The sequence below is a fragment of the Vicugna pacos genome, chromosome 34 (genome assembly GCF_048564905.1).
Source record: "Vicugna pacos chromosome 34, VicPac4, whole genome shotgun sequence".
In the NCBI taxonomy this organism is placed as follows: Eukaryota; Metazoa; Chordata; class Mammalia; order Artiodactyla; family Camelidae; genus Vicugna; species Vicugna pacos.
In genome coordinates, this window is record NC_133020.1 from 14,869,547 (window position 1) to 14,889,429 (window position 19,883).

Sequence of the window (19,883 nt, forward strand, 5' to 3'; positions counted from 1 at the left end):
TTAACTATGCCCCAGATGGAAGGCAAAGTAAACTCTTGAACATGAAGAAACTGTGTTCAGCGGTTGCCTCTGGGGAGAGGAACCAGACGGAGAGACAGACTTCCCACTATGCAAGCCTATCTGGGAGGTACTGTGGTTCAGTTCCAGGCCACTGCAATAAAGTGAATGTCGCAATAAAGTGGGCCACACAAATTTCTTGGTTTCCCAGGACGTACAGAAGTTATGTTTACACTATACCTTAGTCTATTAAGTGTGCAAATAGCATTATGTCTAAAAACCCACACCATACATACCTTAACTTTAAAACATTGCTAAAAAAATGCTAGTATCATCTGAAACTTTGGTTAGTCGTAGTTGTAACATCAAAGATCACTGATCTCAAACCACCATCATAACCAAATAATGACGATGAAAAAGTTTGAAATATTGTGAGAATCACCAAAAGGCGATACAGAAACACAAAGCAGGTAAACGCTGTTGGAAAAATGGTACCCAAGGACTTGCTCCAGGTAGGATTGCCACAAACCTTCTATTCATAAAAAAATTCAGTATCTGCTAAGTGCAGTCAAATGACGGATGCCCGTACAGTGTACATTTTTGTACTGTTTGACTTTCATCGTGGCTGTTTGTCCTGTTTTCTGGCCTCCGGGAAGGGAGAAGGCGCAGCTGCAGACCCTTGGCACCCACGAGGGTCGCGTTCCCGCCCCGGCGGTGCCCACAGCCCTGGGTGCCCAGAGGACCAGCTGCAAGTTGCTTGGAAGCAGCTCCAGGTTGCAGGTCGAGAATGTGCCCTTCCCCCTCCGGCAGACTTTCTGGCCGTTGCAACGGAAGCAGGAACTCGGGAAGCATAAACCCGGAGCCGGGCGGGAGCTGCGGATCCTCCCGCGCGTCCTGGCCCAGCGCCGCCGCGGATCCGCCTCTGCGTCCCCCAGTGCGCAGGGCTGTCCCGCACGGAGAAGGGCAGCAGGGGCCCATCCATCCTCCCAATGCCAGGTAAAGGCTCTCCATCCTCCCCTCCGGCCCGCCGCGGGCAGCGTCGCCACCTGCGGCGACAGCAGCTCCCCGTCCCTTCCCGGGGCGAGGCGCCCCCGCCGCTCGGGGAGCTCGGAGAACCGGGCTGGGGCGGAGGAGGGCTGACCGGGATGCGGGGGGCCGCGCTACCCCGGAGAGGGTCTCCAGGCAGGGCAGCCGCTGCGGCTCCGCGTCGCCATCCGCAGAGGCAGAACAGTGAGCGACGTACATTTCCTCAAAGGAAGGGAAAATTTCCCATTTTCTCTTACATGATTTGTCTCCTGTATTCATCGAATCTGCTAATTGTCTAATACTCTGTATTGTGTGTATACGTTATAAACATCTTGATAAGTTAAGTTAGATTATGCTGTGAGTAAAATAACTTTCAATAATTGACCAAGGTATTACAAATACGCGCCGGTGACTCCAGTTAGCAAGTGTTAAAGCTCAGGTGTTTTCTCCTCCTCCCACCTGTATCCTTTTACCTCTCTTTCAACAGGCGTCAGCTTGACTTTGGACCTTTAACGCCTAAATAATGATGGATTAGAAGAATTAATTTACCTAATAATTGTTGAGTATCGTTCACGAGATAAGCTCTTATGGACTGCTCGAAGTCCAGGCGCGGTGAAGATGCTGGTACTGAACACACTGCTCCTCTCCCTGCATACCCTCACACAGCTCCGGTTTCTTTGCAGGAGACTCTTAGAATCCGTTCAAAGTCAAGTGTTGGCTTGGTTCTTCTCTTTTGTTCCTTGTTTGTTTGTTTGTTTGTTTTCTCCAGTAACTAGAAGAGACTTGGGAAATGGGGCAGCATAAAAAGTAACTTGTGCCAGGGTTCTTAACCTGGGGAGTCCAGAGACAGTATTAAAAAAGTCTGTGAACTTGGGTGGAAAAGGTTCCCCCGCTCATCTCTAAATGCAGTGTAGCTTTTCCTTTAAGACGCTTGCAGGCAGAAGCCTCAGTAGTAGCCTTAGTAGGGTAGCTCTGATTTGCCGCCAGGAGAAATCACAGAGATTTCTATGTCATGTTACTCACTGCATATATCTCAAAATCGTCACATTCAACACTGCTTCAAAATTAACGGCAATGATTAGGTGACTACTTGTTATTTATGACACATTGTTTCTCTTTTAACTAAAAATGGAGCTAATGATCTATCTCGTAGGATTCTTGTAAGGATTAAGTATCACGATAAATGCAAAGTGCTTAGCAAAAAGAGTGGTATGTGAGCGACATAAACGTCACTATTGTACTGTTGTGAAAGTTGGATGTAACTATTAGCAAGGAAGGTGTTAGACTTCTGCTCTATTACCATATACTATTTTTTAAAGTATTTTTATGATTTTTCTTTTACTAACCAAAGTCTACCTGTTTATATTAGGATACACCCTTATGTTGTAGTGCTCTGTAGGTTCTGACAAGTGTAATGACATGTAGCCACCATTACAGCATCATATAGAATAGTTTCACTGCCCTAAAAATCCTCTGTACTCCACCTGTTCATCTCACCTCCTTCCTCCACATAACCACTGATCTTTTTACTGTCAATGTAGTTTTGCCTTTTCCAGAATGTCGTATAGTTGGAATCATACCTTTTACACTGTCTTCTTTCACTTAGTGATATGCAATTCAGGGTCCTCTTTTTTGCTTTTTACATGTAGGCCTATGACCCATTTTGAGTTAATTTTTATGGTCTGTGTCTAGATTTATTTATTTATTTTAGCCTGTGGATGTCCAGTTGTCCAGCACCAGTTTTGAGAAGACTATCCTTTAGCTCCAGTGAATTGTCTTTTTCCTTTGTCAAAGATCAGTTGACAACATTTGTGTGGGTCTATTTCTGGGCTTCCTATTCTGTCCTATTGACTTATTTGTTCTTTTGCCAGGACCACATTGTCTTGATTACTGTGGTTTTATACTAAGTGTTGAATTCAGGTAGTGTCAGTCTTCCAACTTCGTTATTCATCATTGTGTTGACTCTTCTGGGCCTTTTTGCGTTTCCATGTGAACTTTAAAATCAGTTTGTTGAGATCTGCAAAATAACTTGCTGGGATTCTGATTTTAGGACTGCGCTGAATCCGTAGATCAAGTAGGGAAGAACTGACATCTTAACAATATTGAGTAGTCCTACTGATGAACATGGAATATCTGTCCATTTATTTAGATCTTCTTTGATATCTTTCATTAGAGTCCTAAAGGCATAGTTTTAAAATGCTTTGATGGTTGTATTTCAGTACAACTATGTTCCTTTGTAATCCTATATGCTTCATTTTATACACTTGAAAACGTATCAGAAGAGATCTTAAGCATCACCAGCGCACCAAAGGCTTCATGACCAATAAATAAATAAACAAATAAATGATAATTCTGCTCTAGGCTGTCATTTAGTGAACAATTTGTATTCTGGAAATAGGGGACTGAGTGGGTAAGGATCGTTTCTGGTGTGGTCTTGCCAGTTTAACATTTGGATTGTTTGTTTTTTCCCCCTGGAAGAACCAGCTTACCAATTGAATTGGCATCACACATTTTGATGACTTTCGTATTTTCAGGAATTTCAGGAAGAACAGTTGCCCTCACACTTCCCTTCAGCTGAGTTAGAATATTCCCCCTGCTGACGAGCTAATTCTTGGAATTAGATTATTGGAGTTACTTGCCTCTGATATGACGCTGGAAAACAGGTAGCAACAAGAAAGGCAGCCTCAGGTTCCTCATCTAGAAAATGAGGAAAATAGTAGCTTTTTTGCAGAGCTGGTATAAGAATTAACTAGGATAATATATGTAAATTTCTTAGTGCATTGCCTACACCCAGTAGGTGATTTAAACATGCTAATTGTTATTAAAGAGAAAGGAAATATGTCCAAACCAATGATCACTGCTTCATAAGTGACCAGAGATTTTGTGTCCGTTTCTCTCTTGGTTAGGAGACGCAAGAAGAGGAAGGAGTCTAGAATTGAAATGCAGGCATACTGTTTCTACCTCTTCTTTCATAGACACAAAATTTAAGCACTGATGGGATAGTATAGCTGTGGGTGCTAATTAGCTCTTCGCCAAGTTTTTAATGAAAGGTTGCCTAAATCTATTAAAAGTGACACCAAAAGTAAAAATACTTGTTTATTTCTATCCTTTAAATTATGAGTCATTTATACTGACTTGAAGGAAATGAATATATCTTCTCTAGGTTTGTTAAAAGAAACAAAACTCATTGATGATTTCCTGTTTTTGTCCTAGAGAGAAATTCCATCATCTGATCAATCTTCCTGAAGCAAACTAAGGCCAGAGGGAGAGTTATCAACCTTTGAAGACAAAGACTAAACTGAAATTTAAAATGTTCTTCAGGGAAGGATGGAGCCTGACTTACACTTTTGTCATAATTTGTTCCCTGAGGCTGTCCACCAGTCAGAACTGCCGCACCGAGAGTCTAGAAGACGTTGTCATTGACATCCAGCCCTCCCTTTCTAAAGGCATCAGAGGCAATGAGCCCATACGTACATTAACTCAAGAAGACTGCATTAATTCTTGCTGCTCAACAAAAAACATATCAGGTAAATAATAGTGCCTTGGCAACTCTTTATTCCCTATGTTTTGTGACAAAAGTAGCTGGTTGATGTGGCCGAAGAATTTGTACATAGTGATTCTCGATGGGGTAGAAAGGTGAGTGTCAGAATCACTGAGGAATGTTCCACAGTGTGCCCTCCCCTCCTGTAGGTTGAACCAAAGTTACTGATGAGTGTGTGTGTGTATCACTCAGTCTGGGTAGAAAAAGGATTGTCATGTTCTGTAGGCATCTGAAATACTGAAAACAAAAATCCTATTTAAATGCTTAGCTACTGGAGGTAGGGTATAGTTCAGTTATAGAACACACACTTAGCACACACAAGGTCCTGGGTTCAATCCCCAGTGCCTCCATTAAAAATAAATAAACCGAATTCCCTCCCTCTGAAAAAAGAAAGGACTCTGGAGGAAAAAACAAAAAACACCCCCCCACCGCCAAAATGTAAAAAACAAAACAAAAACAAACAAAAAATGACACCATGTATTTGCTGTCAAGAGGAAAAAACCCTTCCACGGTCTTCTCAAATTGAGCAGTGTTCTTTTGGGCACTATGGAAGTAGTTTATGGAAATCGTAGCAATTTCATTTAAATTTCTAGTTTTTCTTTCAATGTTGATATCAACATTTATGTGAAATAGAAACATCACCTGCAGATAGGACTGAACACCACGTGAGGGTTTCCTGGCAACGTGGGAAACCTTGCATCTATCTTCAGTTCCAGCGGCGGGTGTTCAGTAAGCAATGCGGGTTTGTGGCTTTAGTCTACAAGCGAAAGTACCGTTATTATTACTGCTTTCCTGTAAGCAGAGGTAATTGTGGGTCTCAGGTAATGGACCTCAGACTTTTTCCTCTTTTACCAAGCATTGGTTTTTAACTGTTTAGGGCCCAAAAAGGCACTTTGATAATTTGCCTGTAACCACAGACTCTAGAAAAACACCCATTAGTACAAAGCACACAAAAGTTCGCATACAACTTGGGGACCTTATCAACCATTCCTTTGATCTAAATGTCCCCAAAACTGGTATGGCAGAATTCTCACATTGCTGAGAAAGGAAAGGTAGAGTCACTAGAGTAACTTTCTTGTTCCCCGTACTGGAGGGATGACAAGATAAAACCCCTTTACGGGAGCGAACTCAGTCTTATTTCCCATCAGGGGAGTCAGAGTTGATCCCTAACCATTGCCTGATTGCAGGAAGTGATGCTGTGGGAGGCCGACTATGCGGTTGCTTTTCCAGCTTTATTGAGAGATATTTGGCATATAACATTGTGTACGTTTTAGATACACAAGGTGGTTATTTGATACATGTATGTATTGTGAAATGATTGCCGTAGTAAGGTTAGTTAACACATAGTTACCTTGTGTGTGTGTGTGTGTGTGTGTGTGTGTGTACCCACATACCTACCAGAAAGACCACACGTTCTTAATAATTAGCCTATATGCCTCTTCACCATCAACCTGACCCAGGGCATACGATCCCTCCAGGGTCACAGAATGTGAGACCACAACAGATTGCGGCCAAAGCCAACTAGCTCTAAGCCATGATGAACAGGGAGAATGATTTCTATTAGAAAGAAATATTTCTCTGGAAATATTGAAAGAATACACTTCTATTGAAGAGGAAAAGAAGGCAGAAATCAAAGTTCAGAGAGAAAAGTGAGGAAAGAAGGAAAATAGAAAAGCAAAAATGATAAGAGCTGAAATTCAAAGAAAGAACCAGAAGAAGAATGGCACCGATAAAAGGAAAAAAACAGACTTGGCATTCCTTACACTACTCAGGTCTGTTGTGGAAGGAGGCATGATCTATATGGGGCTAAATTTACTGACTCCCCCCAAGAAAGCCAGACTCATGGCTTCGTAGGTGTCTACAACGCCTTCAGGAGGTAAGAGATATGTGAAACCATTAGGGTTAGATCCACTTCTCAAGGTCCGACTCAGTAATGATCTATGTAAAGACTGCTGAGTTAGTATTTCTATGTATGTTTTGATAAATATTTTAGCAAACGCAAGGCTTTGTTCTAGAGAATTAAATGTGTGATTAAAAACATGTTTTGTCAAAATTACCTTAGTTTAGATGGTTAAGCCCAAGGTCTTTAAAAATTGCTTTCAGTGACTAAACTAAGGAAAAGGAAATGGCCGGCAGGCAGTGAACACAGAATAAATGAAGTTCTTCCTGCTCGCTAAACTCTTTCGAAAACTCCATTTCAAAATAATGCTTATGAAACCTTTTGTTACAGGAGACAGAGCGTGTAACCTGATGATCTTTGACACTCGAAAAACAACTGGACAACCCAACTGCTACCTGTTTTTCTGTCCCAGTGAGGAAGCCTGTCCCCTGAAACCAGCAAAGGGACTTAGGAGTTGCAGGATAATTAGAGGTAATCAAAACATCGTTTTTTGTCTTTCGGGATTGGAATTATTTAAGGATATGGTTCATGTGAACAGTTTTCTATAAGAGTCTAAGAAAAACTACTGGAAAGGGTCACAGGTCTAGAGGCATAGCAGAAAAATCTCATGATTTAAAATTCAATTGATGCAACAAATATCTTTTTTTTTTCCCCAGTGAAAGACCTATGAATGATAGTGTTTGTTTTGTTTTTTGTTTTTACCTTCATAAGATACAAGGCACACAGACCTTTCATGGAAACATTTTGAAACACCTCTTAAGAACCATGTCAGCATCTCTGGAATAAGAATACAGGTCTCCAGGGTGACCGTTTTGAAAGGGTCCCATGCGAACGCAACATATGAAATCCCAGTATGTTTGTCATTAGGTTTCATTTGTTGTGTCATCATGTTATCTGAAATCAAACTCCCTGGATTTTATTATCCAGCCCTGAAGGGATGCTCACTTAAGAAGTATTAATTGAGAATCTACCATGTGCCATATTCTGTGCAAGGCATTGGAAATACAGTCTCCACACTTTGCTCAGAATAGAGAAAATAAATAACTAAAAACAATATAATTATTTGGATATGTCTTGGTGAGATTCGAGCTTGTTAATTCTCAGGATGAAGTGCTTTCAAGTATCAAGTTTGCTTTTATTTAAATTTGAGGAAGTTTTTGTCCTTTTCCCCTTAGGTATTAATGGCATTCTCTTTGTCCATTTACTCAATAAGCAACAAATTTTATTTAGCATCCCCTGTGCGCCCAGCGTCTTTTACGCCCAGCATCTTTTACGCCCTAAGAATACAAAGATACGACACTAAGCATGAAAAACAAGGTTCTCACTGCTGGAGCTAATGTTTTAGGAGATAGAGAGACAATAACTTTAATAAATACATAATCAAGAAAAATAGAGTCAAGTGCTGTGCAGATAATTGAGCTAAGATGATACGATAGTCGCTGAGTGGACTCTCTCGATCAGGTGATCAGAGGAAGTACCTGTGAAGAAGTAACCCCTAAGCTGAGATCTGAGCAGTAAGGGGCCAGATGTGAGAAGATGGTGGAAAGACCATCCAGGCAGAGGAAACAGCCTGTTCCAAGACCTTCAGGCAGAATGGTTTTGGAGTGTTTGTTTAAGCCATATAAAGAGTGATATGCAAGAAGTAAGGAAAGTGGCAAGATCACATCAAGCTTTGTACGGAGTATGGAGTTTTTATTTTAGGTGTGTGATGGGGAAGCTGTAGGAAGTTTTCCAAGCAGGCACATGATGTTTTAAAGGTGATTTCTTAAAGCTCACCAGGACTGCTTTCTTGGGAACAGACAATGATGCCGCAGCCGAAGGACAAGTGGAAGGACTGGGTAGGAGGCAGGGATGAGATCCAAGTGAAGGGCGGTGGCCTTAGGGACCAGGCAGGTGGTGGAGAAAACGGAGGGAAGTAATCCCACCAGCTGTTTTAGAGGTGGCATTGACAGGGCTGGCTGCTGGCATGGGTGCAGGGAACAAGGGAAAAAGAGGAGTGAAGCTGAGTCCTTGTTCATCCTTGAGCATCTAGATGGATGCTCCTGAGCTGGTGCAGGTTGGAGGAGAAGCGGTATTAGGGTGGGAAGGGAGAGTATGATTGGGGTTCTCTGGGGAATAATGCTGCCCAGGGTGCCCGGACACTGACTCCGCTTTGCCCCCTGGGTGAGGCTGTGTCTGAGTTTTGTTCATGAACCAGGAAAACCTGATGTACCGAACATTTCCTTAAACAGGAGTATAAAGCACAGATTGCTTGTGTTAGTTCTCCCTAAATAGTGATCCAAGCCCAAGTATGGAAAGACTGGCAGATCCAGTACCCAGTTTCCGTGTTGCAAGACGGCAAAGTGCTGGAGATGGGTGATGGTGATGGTTGCACAACCATGTGACTCTGCTTAATGCCCTGAACTGTACTCTTAAAATGGGTTAAAGTGGTAAAGTGTGTGGAATATACTTTACCACAATTTTTAAAAATAATGTTAAAAAAAAGACAGTGGCACTGAACAAATTAGGCTTCTGAGAACACCCAGGATCTCGTTTGGAAAGTGTCTTATTCTCCTCCTGCGCTGCCTGGGCTTCACACTGGCTGGTGCGGCTGCCCTGACTGTGTGGCTCTTTCACATCTGTGTATCATCTTGGCTAAAAGCATTAGGACCTGCAGTGCCGTGTGGATGTGGCTTCTTGCTGTTCTTTTTTTTTTTTTTTTTTTGTCACCTGGAATATTACAGAGCCTATTTATACACCCGGTGGGGGCGGGGAGGGTGGTATCCAGCAGAAAATGGACATGCCGTTCTGAGTTTCCAAAGAGGTCAGGGCTCATGACACCATTTGGAACTTTTGTTCTCCTTTAAGAGCTCCCATCAGGTGGAATTTTGACCTTCACATTCTGCCTCTATTATCCCTTCTCACTGCCTCTTCTTTCTCTCTTGTTCTTTCTTCCACTGTCAGTGTGTATGCCCTTTGTCTATCATTTATTTCACAATTAAAGCAGAATATTAATTACAGTTCATTTAATCCAGTAATTCTACATCCATAAAATCTATGCTAGAGAAGTTCCTGATGTGAAGCTGCTTATTGTATAATTAGTTTAAAAAGTGAGAACTAGAAGCAGCATAAATGTACAACTGCCAGAGAATGGCTGGGTATAAAGCCTGATGGAGGGAATACGATGCAGATATTAAAAAATAAGTTTGAGGTGTAGAAATAAACAAAATTTCACCTAAATTCCAGGTGGAAAACACCTAATTATTTTTCAATTACATAAAAAAGTAAAAATGTAACTTTCAGGTGTACAGAAATGTTAATAGTTGCTGAGACATAGTGACAGAAATTATAGTTGACTTTGTTTTATAATTTTCTTAATACTTCTCTAATATTGCTTTAATAATGCATGTATGAAAGAAGGAGTGGGTGGTAAAGATTCTCTCCAATGGGAACGGGAGAAAAGGGAACTTGGCATGCCCATAAACTTTTTAAGGGCAAGTGTGAAGCTAATGAGTGAAGTGGAATAAAAGTCGAACAGTTCTTGTGTCAGCCACAAGGGGGCACCATCAGCCCAGAGCAGATTGATATCCAGGGGCAAAGTGGAACCGACCCTGGACTTCGTGTTTATACCTACAGATGTTTACAGCTTGTTTGGTAACTTTATTGATGAATCTGCTCATGTTGATAGATTGGGATTACCCCATAAAGTGTCTGCCTCCTGCTTTGAGTGAAATTCTATGGATACCTGTTCAGTGGTTTGTTTCCTGGTGAACTCTATTTCCTATAGCTGATTGACCAATATTCATAGACTGAACGTTGGAGAGATGATAGTGTGCTTGGTTCCTTCTGTAAAACCACTGCGGTTTGGCATTATTTAATTTTTGTTTGTTTGTTTTTGTAGCTTGGTGGGCTGTCATTTCCACCAAGGACCAGAATAGGGAGATTCAGAAATAGAATAAATTGAAAGTCTGTTTGTACAGCTGGTTTCCAAGTAATAGTCCTAGTGAAGTCACTTGAAAAATGAAACTCGAAAGAAGGGTTGAGGGCACAGGACTGTTTCCAGTTCCTTCTGTGGGTCTTCTGCACGTGACTGAGAGAAAACACCACACATCAATGACAAACAGCAGCAGGCAAGGTGAATGGAGCAGGTGTGGCGGGTCCCCATGTGGTCCTAGGCTCTTTGCCAGTAGCTGAAATCTTATCACGACATGGGACTAGCCCTAGCTTTGCTTTACGTACGAGCTTGCCTTCTTGAGGAAGAAAACAGCTGTTTTGGTCATTCTTGTCAATGGCTTTATTTTAAGTTCTGAGTTCTCACACATCACAGAGCATTTACTTAAATCCTCTTTAAAAAACAAACTTTAAAATGAAAGACGTTGAGTCCTGCTCTTTTGAAAAATATCTGACATCATCTAAAAATACAGATGCTGCTTTTCTCGTGGTGATGCCACGTCTACGAATGTGATGTCACCTGCAGAAGAAACTCCTTTTTTTCAGCACTGTTGGATGAATTTCAGGCATCCAAATTCTGTTTTAGAGTGGAGTGTCCCAGAGCAAGTGTCCACAAACATTTTCTGTCAAGGGTCAAATAATAAGTATTTTTGGCTTTTCAGGCAAGTCTTTCAGGCTTTGTGGGCCACATGCACTCTGTCTTACCTACACACACACACACACCCCCACACCCACACCCCACATCTTCTTTATCCATTTATAGCCCTTATAGTAGAGACAGCCACAGACAATATGTAAACCAATGGGCATGCCCATATGCCAATCAGATTTTATTTATGGACATTGAAATGTGAATTTCATATAATTTTCATGTTACAAAATATTATCCTTTTTGTTTTTTTCCCCAATCATTTAAGAATATAGAAACTACTCTTAGCTTGCAAACCATACAAAGCAGGGTGGCAGGCCAGGTTTGGCCCTCAGCCCATAATTTGCTGACCTGTGTCCTAGATAGATTAATAAGTGATAGTTCTAAAGGACCTGTTAGTGGTATGAAGCTTAGGGGGTAGTCAAAGATATTACAAATCTGAAGTTGCCTCTGGATCTATTCATTAGCAGAGGGGAGAGTGAGGCGTCGAGGAGTGTTGAAATAGTATTGCAGCAAAGTGTGTTACCACTCAGTGTTATAGCTCAGTTGTGACAGCAGCCTGGATCCGGGCGAGAGACCAAGGAGCACTCGGAAGGTTGGAGAACTCAGGCTTATCACACCAGTGGGCCCAGAGGAGTTAACACTCCAAGCTCTGGACCCTGTCTGTAGGTTTACACAGGCTTTTATAGGCTACCAGTCTAGACTTTGCAACATTTTGTAACACCATATGCAAATAAGGTATAACAAAGGTGACTAATTAAGAACAAGCTTTCTAGAAATGTACCAATCAGGAGTGAAGGAAATGGACCAATCAGGAGTGAGCTCAGGGAGCCAATAGATTCTTAGGGATAAGTTCTGCTTTCCTAGAAGTAAGCCATTAAGTTTAAAAAGTGAGATAATGCCACTGGGCCAAGGAACCGAATGGTGCTGGCAGGAGGTTAGTGGCCCTGCCTGGGGGTCCTGCCGTCTTTTTCATGGAGCTTCCGACCTCAATAGAAAAGGGAAAAGAGAACAGGGGAGAATGAACCAGGAAATGCTAGGAAATTCCTTTGCTTCCTTGCTTGTGTTTTCTGCAGGTCTATTCTAAGTGAAATGATGAGCCGAGTAGCAGAGTAATACAGAGCAATTCAAATGACCTTTCCCTGCCCTGGATTGCTTTAACGAGCCTTTTCGGTTTGAGCTGTGATGAATGGCACGTGTGACAAAGAGCAAAATTGTCAACTTTCTCACGCAGGAGGAGGATCCGAAGCTGGTTCCTCCTCAGCAGGAGTTGGGACAGTGTGATTTTCTGCCCTTTATGTCAGCCATGTGGCTGTTGTGATTTCAAATATTGGTCCCACGGTCCTCAGAACCTAAGATACTGGCTCTAAAATCATAATCTTTAGGGGAGGATATAGTTCAGTGGTAGAGTGTGTGCTTAGCATGCACGAGGTCCTGGGTTCAAACCTCAGTACCTCCATTAAAATAAATAAGTAAATAAATAAACCTAATTTTCTCCCCCCTCAAACAAACAAAAAAACAAAAAATAAAATATATATATATATTTTAAAACCTGAAATATTATGCTGTACACCAGAAATTGACACATTATAACTGAGTATACTTAAATTGAAAAACAAACAAATAAATAAAGGGTCAAAAGGAAATCTCTCTGATTGCCTATCTCCCCTGAGTGCAGTAGTGAAACCGGTTTCTTCATTGAAAAATGTCATCACCTTTTTGCTGCTGTCTTGGCCTCCGTACCCTGAGAGGGGGAGACCAGGCCTTGCAGCCCTCTCCTCCTCCTCCTTGTGGAAGGCCAGTCACTGGGGCTCAGCTTCCTCTCTTCCTTGTCCTGGGGCCTCCCCACCCCCACCCCACCCCGCCCCTACTGGGCTATCTCCCCTGGAGATTGCTTGCTTCCCGGCTGTCACCACAGTCCCAGCCGGCACAGCCCTCAGGAGCCCGTGCCTCACACCGACGTTCTCTCTGCCGCCCTCTTCCGGGCACGTCCCCGGGGCCCGGCTTCCTTCCCTGGCCTTGGCCTCTTAAGCATCCCCAGCTTCCTAAACCTCTTGCTGGCCGTGCTGGGCAGCTCTTAGCGTCTCTGCTCCCCCCTCCCACCTCTTCCTTAATTTGCCGGCTCCTCCTCCACACATTTGTCTTCTCCCCTGTCCCATCACTCCAGAAATAAACCACAGCGTCTGGGGAAGAGGCAGAGTCATCAGGTTCTGACTTAGCCACGTGTAGTTTTCCATTTTGCCCAACGAAATGCCAAGTAGCAACAGTTGGAACAAGCTGATACATTGGTCTTTTTTTAACCTACCTTGGCAAGGACGTATGGAAGTCTTCCTTTTATTTTCTTTCCATTTTCAGATTTTCCATCTTTGGCCAGAACTGATTTGCCAAGCCCACGGGTAACGCAAGAAGATTCTCTCTTCCGTGGAGGGTCTCTGCACACCATCACTCCCACGCCCCCTCCGCTGGCAGGTTATTCAAAGCCCACTATCTTATGGAGAGATTCAGTTTCTCAGAAGTTTGGCTCCTCGGGTCACGTGGAGAAACTACTCAAGATTGATCAAGCGAGTCCACAGATGCCTGTTTATAAAGAAAAAGGCCATTCTCAGAATTCACTGTCTTCTTCAGAACAAAAATTAGCTCCCCTTCTGCCTGGCAATGTGACAACCTTCCCCACCACCGTGGCGGCCGCTTCTCTGCACACCATCCCGGCCGCCCGGAAGCCCACGTTTCTGCCCGCCCCCAGTGCTGTAGTGATGCCTTCGGGGCCTGGGGTGGCCACCTCCGCTCCACCTGCAGCCAAGGTCACTTCCCCACCTCCCACAGCTCCCGTTTCTGCAGTTTTGACCCGTGCTGTGCTTCCACCCCAAGCTAATGGGGCTGCCACAGCAGCTCTGACTTCCCTCTTTGGGGCATCGACAGACTGGAAAGGCCCAGCAGAAACGGTGCCCTTTAGAGACATTTCCAACCTGACCTTGAACACAGAGGGTGCCCGTGAACCTTCTCCCTTTCCTTTGTCAGATGCAGATTCTTCTGCAGCAAATACAACAGCTTCCCAGGAAGACGGGAAGACCGGTCCAGGCGGCGCCCCCCAGAGCAGTGTTCCAGAAAGTCATCACGGCCTTCCGTTTGAAAAGTGGCTTCTCATTGGGACCCTGCTCTTTGGGATTCTGTTCCTCGCGATAGGCCTTGTCCTCTTGGGCAGAATGCTCTCGGAATCCCTCCACAGGAAACGTTACTCCAGGCTTGATTATTTGATCAATGGAATCTATGTTGACATCTAAGGAGGAAATCGGAGATCTCTTAAACTCATGTGGCTGCTAGTAGCCCAAATGCAGGGAGTTTCTGCTCACTTGCTCATCTTGGATTTTTTTAAAGTATTTTGAAGGTAGGCAGATGCCTCCTACCACTTTCTTTTTGCTTTTTCTTTGGTGGAGGGCAATTAGGTGATTTGAGCAATCTGTCTCTAAAATACTAGCTGAAAACAAAGCTCTACCTAAAGTAATAAAGAATAATTGCCACATAAATTGGAAAATGACTGGCTTTTTACAAGGCAAAATGGTTAGGACTCCTAGGCTCCAATGCATTAATATTTCTGGTGCCAGATAAAGTCGACTGTTTATGATATTAGTTCTAATGGATTTACTTTCCTTTTTATTTGAATTCCAGTAAAACTTATTCCAGATGTATTTCCTTCCAATTAAATATTTGAATAAATCTCTTGTTACTTAGTAATGTTCTTGTAAGTGACGTGTCCAGCTGGATAACTTTAAATTTATTACCATCAGCAAAATGATTAAATGATGAAAGTATGCGTTCTAAGCTAAAATGACAAATTCCTCCCTTTTCCCATCAGTGAGCAAAGACGTTCCTTTGGGAGAATTCTAGCCGAATGTTAATCTGCATGGAGACAGTGATAAGTGAATTCTAATAAATGGCCAAATCTACTTTGGGTCTGTTCTAGTTAACTATTTTTTTCAAAAAAAAAGGTGGTTTTTTTTTTTAGAGTTAAGTAAGTTTAAAATGTAACTTATTTATAAATCATCATCTAGTCTTGACCAATAGTCAATTTTGGCTTTATTTGGAATAACATTGGAAATAATGGACAGCACTTAAAAATTACAGGCAGACCTCATTTCATTGGGCTTCATTTTATCAGATTTTGTAGATATTGTATCCTTTACAAATTGAAGGTTTATGGCAACCTTCCTCAAGCAAGTCTGTCAGCACCATTTTTCCAACAGCGCCATTTTTCCAACAGCATTTGCTCACTTTGTGTCTCTGTGTCACACTTTGGTAATTGTCAAAATATTTCACATTTTTTTGTTTTTGTTCTGGGGAATCTGTTGTAAGTGATCTTTGGTGATACTATGACAATTTGCTGAAGGCTCGGATGATGGTTAGCATTTTTTAGCAATATTTTCGAATTAAGCTATACATTTTTTTAGACATAATGCTGTTGCACACTTAATAGACTATAGTATAGTGGGAGGGTGTAGCTCGAGTGGTAGAGTGCATACTTAGCATGTATGAGGTCCTAGGTTCAATCCCCAGTACTTCCACTAAGAATAAATGAATAAGTAAACCTAATTTACCTACCCCTAACCGAAAAAAGAAAAGAAGAAGTAAAGAAAAAAAAGGCTATAGTTTAGTGTAAACATAACTTTTATAGGCACTGGGAAACCAGAAACTTCGTGTGAAGTGCGTCACTGCGATACTCACTTTATTGCAGTTGGTCAGTAACCGAACTTGCAGTGACTCCGAGATAAGCCTGTATTATTAAATGATTAGTATGCTGTAATTTATTAACTAATCCCACAGGTAGGATTAGTTATTACAATGTCTGACCAATGCTTTTAATAATGAGAGTTTGCCAGACAAGTTACAGTGGGGTAACCAGGAATCCAGGGGGCCACCTAGATCACTTCGACACCTCACCTCTCTGGACTTCAGTTTGCTTATTTGCAAATTAAGAGGTTTGGTCCCTTCCTGGTGTCATCAGGGTTTTAAAAGACAAAAATGGAATTCAGGTAAGAATTCATACAGTGAGCGCTAGAGGGCAGTATCTGGTTAATAAGTAGAGCAAGGAAGGCAAACATGGACAATGACAGAAACAGGCTTTTCCCCTCTTTCCTCCTTCCCTCCTCCTTCCCGTCCCCTCCCCTGAAAGCCCCCCTCCCCCGGTTTACACTAAGCTCATAAAGCTCATTAAGAGGAAAGCTGCTCTATTGAAAATACGACTTTTCATAGATTTTCCAACTTAACAGCTTGACACAAATCTCCAAGGGGTTTACATAAGCTTTAAGTAGGTTGAATAAATAAAACCTTGACTCGATTTAATTTAACAAGTATTTATTGAATATCCACATGTAGGCCAGAATCAGATTAGTAACTAAGTGCCTTGGAATTTTAAAATTTCTCCTCTCTTTGTTAATGGAATTGGATAGTGGAAATAAGGCTTTCTGTGGATGTTTATAAAGGCGTTCTCCTAGACCTCCTCCTCCGTCCACCTTGCCGCCTGCAGTCTTTCCTGTGATGGAGAACCTTGACTGGGAGCCCAGACAAGAGATGCTATGGGCCCAAATTCTGTCCCATGGGGATGTAGAGAAAACCACTGTAGGGGAAGGTAGATTGTGGGGGTGTGGATTGTCGGGGAAGCTCTGATTTGAGATGTCCATCCCAGGGGAAACAGCTCTCTGCTTATGACCCCATCCCGGTGGATGAGATGCTGCCCGGGGTAGCGAAAGGGGGAAGAAGACTGCATCTGCTTCTTTTTAAATACCTTTACCAGTGACTGGCCTGGCCAACCTTCTAGACAAGGTGAACTGAATTATGAACCCCCTCCTTTGGTTTGTGGGAGGAAAGGTTACAGCCTAGAACAAGGGAGAAGACAAGGAAGGTCCCCCAGCTAGAAAATATTCTCTCTCCCTTTTTCAACAACAAGTTTACTCTCCTGGGTTAGAAAGCTACTCTTAAAGCTAATGACCCCTGAAGGACGAAGTCTTCGGCTCACTCTGGATGAAAACTGCATTCTTGTTTCTCAATTACCCCAGGCCTGAGCAAGTCATCCTTGAAACTCTTTGGCTCCCAGACTGTGGTGTGCACTGCGGATTCTCCACACATCCACCAGCCCAGCTCCACTGTTGCCCCATTTGTTACAGGTTGGAAGTGCCAGATTCTTTCCCAGCCCCTCTTGTAGGTAGGGTTGGCCCTGTGACCCAGTTCTGCTGAAAGGAAACCTACTGGGGGCTTCTAGATAAGATTCTCCTCCTTGAAAAGTGAGGGCTACACAAGAAAGAAAGCCCTTATCTTCTGCTTGGAATTCTGGTCGTGTGAGGACTTGATACTTGGAGCTACTGCAGCCTTTATGCCACCATGAGGGGAGAAATCGCTGACAAGCCGAAGATGGTAGAGTGGGATATGGGAAGAGTCTGGTCCTTCATAAGTTGTTTAAGCAACAGCACCAACCCTCAAACTGCCCACTTCCAATCTTGTTCCATGATAATAAATCTCTAATATTTGTATCACTTTCGGTACTTACTATTAATGATAGCAAACACTCACAAGGTAATTATACTGTGTGCCAGGCACACTTTTACATATACTAACTCATTTCATTCCTGCAACAACTTCATGAAGAATTTTTATGCTTATTTTTCAGATAAGAAAACTGAGGCCCAGGAAGGCTTAACTGGCTTGCCTGAGGTCACTTGCCCAGGTGATCTGGCTCCAGAGTTCCCACTCTTACTGTCTTATAACTGGAATGATGCATGGTGTAACTGAAAAAAAGAGGTTTGCAGTAGATCAGATATATTCTAGATGACATCTCTCAAATGGTATTGAACCAAATGATACCATGAGCCCAAAGCATGGAAATTAAGAGATCAGTGGTCTCATTCCAGGGGCAGGCTTCTCAGTCACTGTCATCCTGTCTTCTTGTTCGATCACTGGCCACCTGTGTCAAAGTTCATGGTCGTTCTTCAGTGGGGAGCACACTGGAGTAGAGAGCCCGTCCTGGTCCGTGTTCTCATACCGCAGTTAACAGTGCCGGCAGCCACCCAGTCTCCCATGTGCTGAGCAGTGTCAAAGTCATCCTCTGCGTCTCCCTCTCCATCAGCCTCTGCAGCCAGTGTTTACCAACTATCGTCTATTCTCTTTCAGAGATGCTTCTCAAAGTCATCCCTTCCCACTGCCACCTCCTGTTTGGTCTCCCTAACCTGTTTCTCCTGACTCTACTGCCAAGGCGCACACTCCATCCATATGCCCTCCAATGACCTTAAGAGCACAGCACAGACAACACATCGTGCAATCCGCCTCCGTGCCCTGCTGTCATCTGCAGGGGTGCTTAGCCACTGCGTGGAGCATAACGAGGCCCCCCCCCCGTTCTAGCCCCCAGCCTAACTGTCCTCCCAGCTCCCTTCCCTCCCACAAAACCTGGGCTGCAGCTATGCACCCCTTTGCACTATTTCTCCAAAACGCCAGGCGCTTTCATGAGTCATCCTGGTCCCTCAGCTTGTAAATGCCCTTCCCCTCCTTCACCTGGCAAATTTCCACTCATCTTTCAAGACTCAGCTCAAACATCACCTCCACCGCAGCCCTCCCAGAGACTCCCAGGAGAGGGGTTCTTCCTCCTGGATTTCTGGCATGGCTCTTGATTTGTACGATTAGCAAGACATCCCCATCATCTCTTTGCCTGGATCAGTTTGTATATGACACCGCTGCCTTAGAGAGCAAGTCACCTCTGATGCTCCCGGACTCAGTATGTCTGCCCACAACACACTACACACTCGGTAAATGATCACGAGTGAATTTTAAAATCTGTTCATTGACGTTCATGCTTTTCAGCAGTGGGCAGTCATGTGATTGGCTGGACATGTAACAGCTTCTATATCATGAAGAGAAAATCCAGTCAAGACACCGCTTATATGCATTTTTTAGGAGAATGGAATACAGTCCAGGTGCACAGCGATGAAGTGTATACTCTTATTTTAATGAAGACCATGTGCTGAGGAATCAGTCGATGAGCATTTTGATTTTGTTTATTTCACTTCTCAGAGTTGAGATAGTACAGTTTATAACAGAGAGGGTGAGCTGGCGGAACGTGTTTTTGTTGGCGCTCTTATATTTTTGGTTAATTTTTAGGGCTGTTGATAGAGCACTTTTATAGCCAAATTTATAAGGCCCAGAATCTAAGTTATCAGTCCCAAAATTATGATGTTGATTAGCTGAAGAGTCAAAACTGAAACCGAGGGCTCTAGCCTCCTGATTAAATACTCCTTCCACCACACTGTCCTACTGTGAGCAAGGCTGTGTCTCTATGGAAATAATGCACCTAGTAACACACACAGTCAGACGTTGTTTAATTTTGAGTTTCAATCTCATTGTATATTATGTCATTTATAACGTCTTTAGTAAATGTTTGTTTTTCAGCTGTTCGAAGTGAGAAACATCCATTTACATTTAAATAATAGAAAAGGAGGACGCATAGGTTAAGGACCTGAGTTCTATTTCAATGATTATATGCAAATACTGTCTTCATCAAGGGCCAGCAGCATGACTATGTAACATTGTATTTGTATTCACCTTTGCACAGGAATACTTTGTCTCCCCAGCAATACTGGAAGTGCCTGGAAGGTTAGCGTTGCATCTTACACCTTTTTTGGTCCGCTGGTGCTATTTGTTGTTTGCTACCTGTGGCTAGGACTCCTGCCTATTTTTCTCTCGTCTAGTCCTAATTACAGTGCAGTCAAGGATAAAAAGCACAGCTCGGGGAACAGAGGGTCTTTCTTGCCCTGCCTCGTCCTCGTCCTCGTCCTCGTCCCCTCCATCCTTGCTTTTTCTGC

At 43.0% G+C, this 19,883-nt stretch overlaps 1 protein-coding gene across 1 annotated transcript; it reads left to right on the top strand.

Annotated features, from left to right (window-relative positions):
* The first annotated feature begins 830 nt into the window (after positions 1-830).
* Positions 831-14,546, top strand: MANSC1 (MANSC domain containing 1). The gene is made up of 4 exons (XM_006199869.4): positions 831-993; positions 4,237-4,550; positions 6,795-6,935; positions 13,399-14,546. Exons 2-4 carry the CDS (start codon positions 4,334-4,336, stop codon positions 14,322-14,324), a joined length of 1,284 nt encoding a protein of 427 aa, XP_006199931.2. The 5' UTR covers positions 831-993; positions 4,237-4,333; the 3' UTR covers positions 14,325-14,546.
* The last annotated feature ends 5,337 nt before the right edge of the window (positions 14,547-19,883 follow it).

Bases quoted from the DNA above. Each gene is read 5' to 3' on its own strand.
- MANSC1 (XM_006199869.4), top strand. From the start codon at position 4,334: ATGTTCTTCAGGGAAGGATGGAGCCTGACTTACACTTTTGTCATAATT. The intron at 4,551-6,794 runs GTAAATAATAGT...CTTTTGTTACAG, and splicing joins CTCAACAAAAAACATATCAG to GAGACAGAGCGTGTAACCTG. The intron at 6,936-13,398 runs GTAATCAAAACA...TTCCATTTTCAG, and splicing joins GAGTTGCAGGATAATTAGAG to ATTTTCCATCTTTGGCCAGA.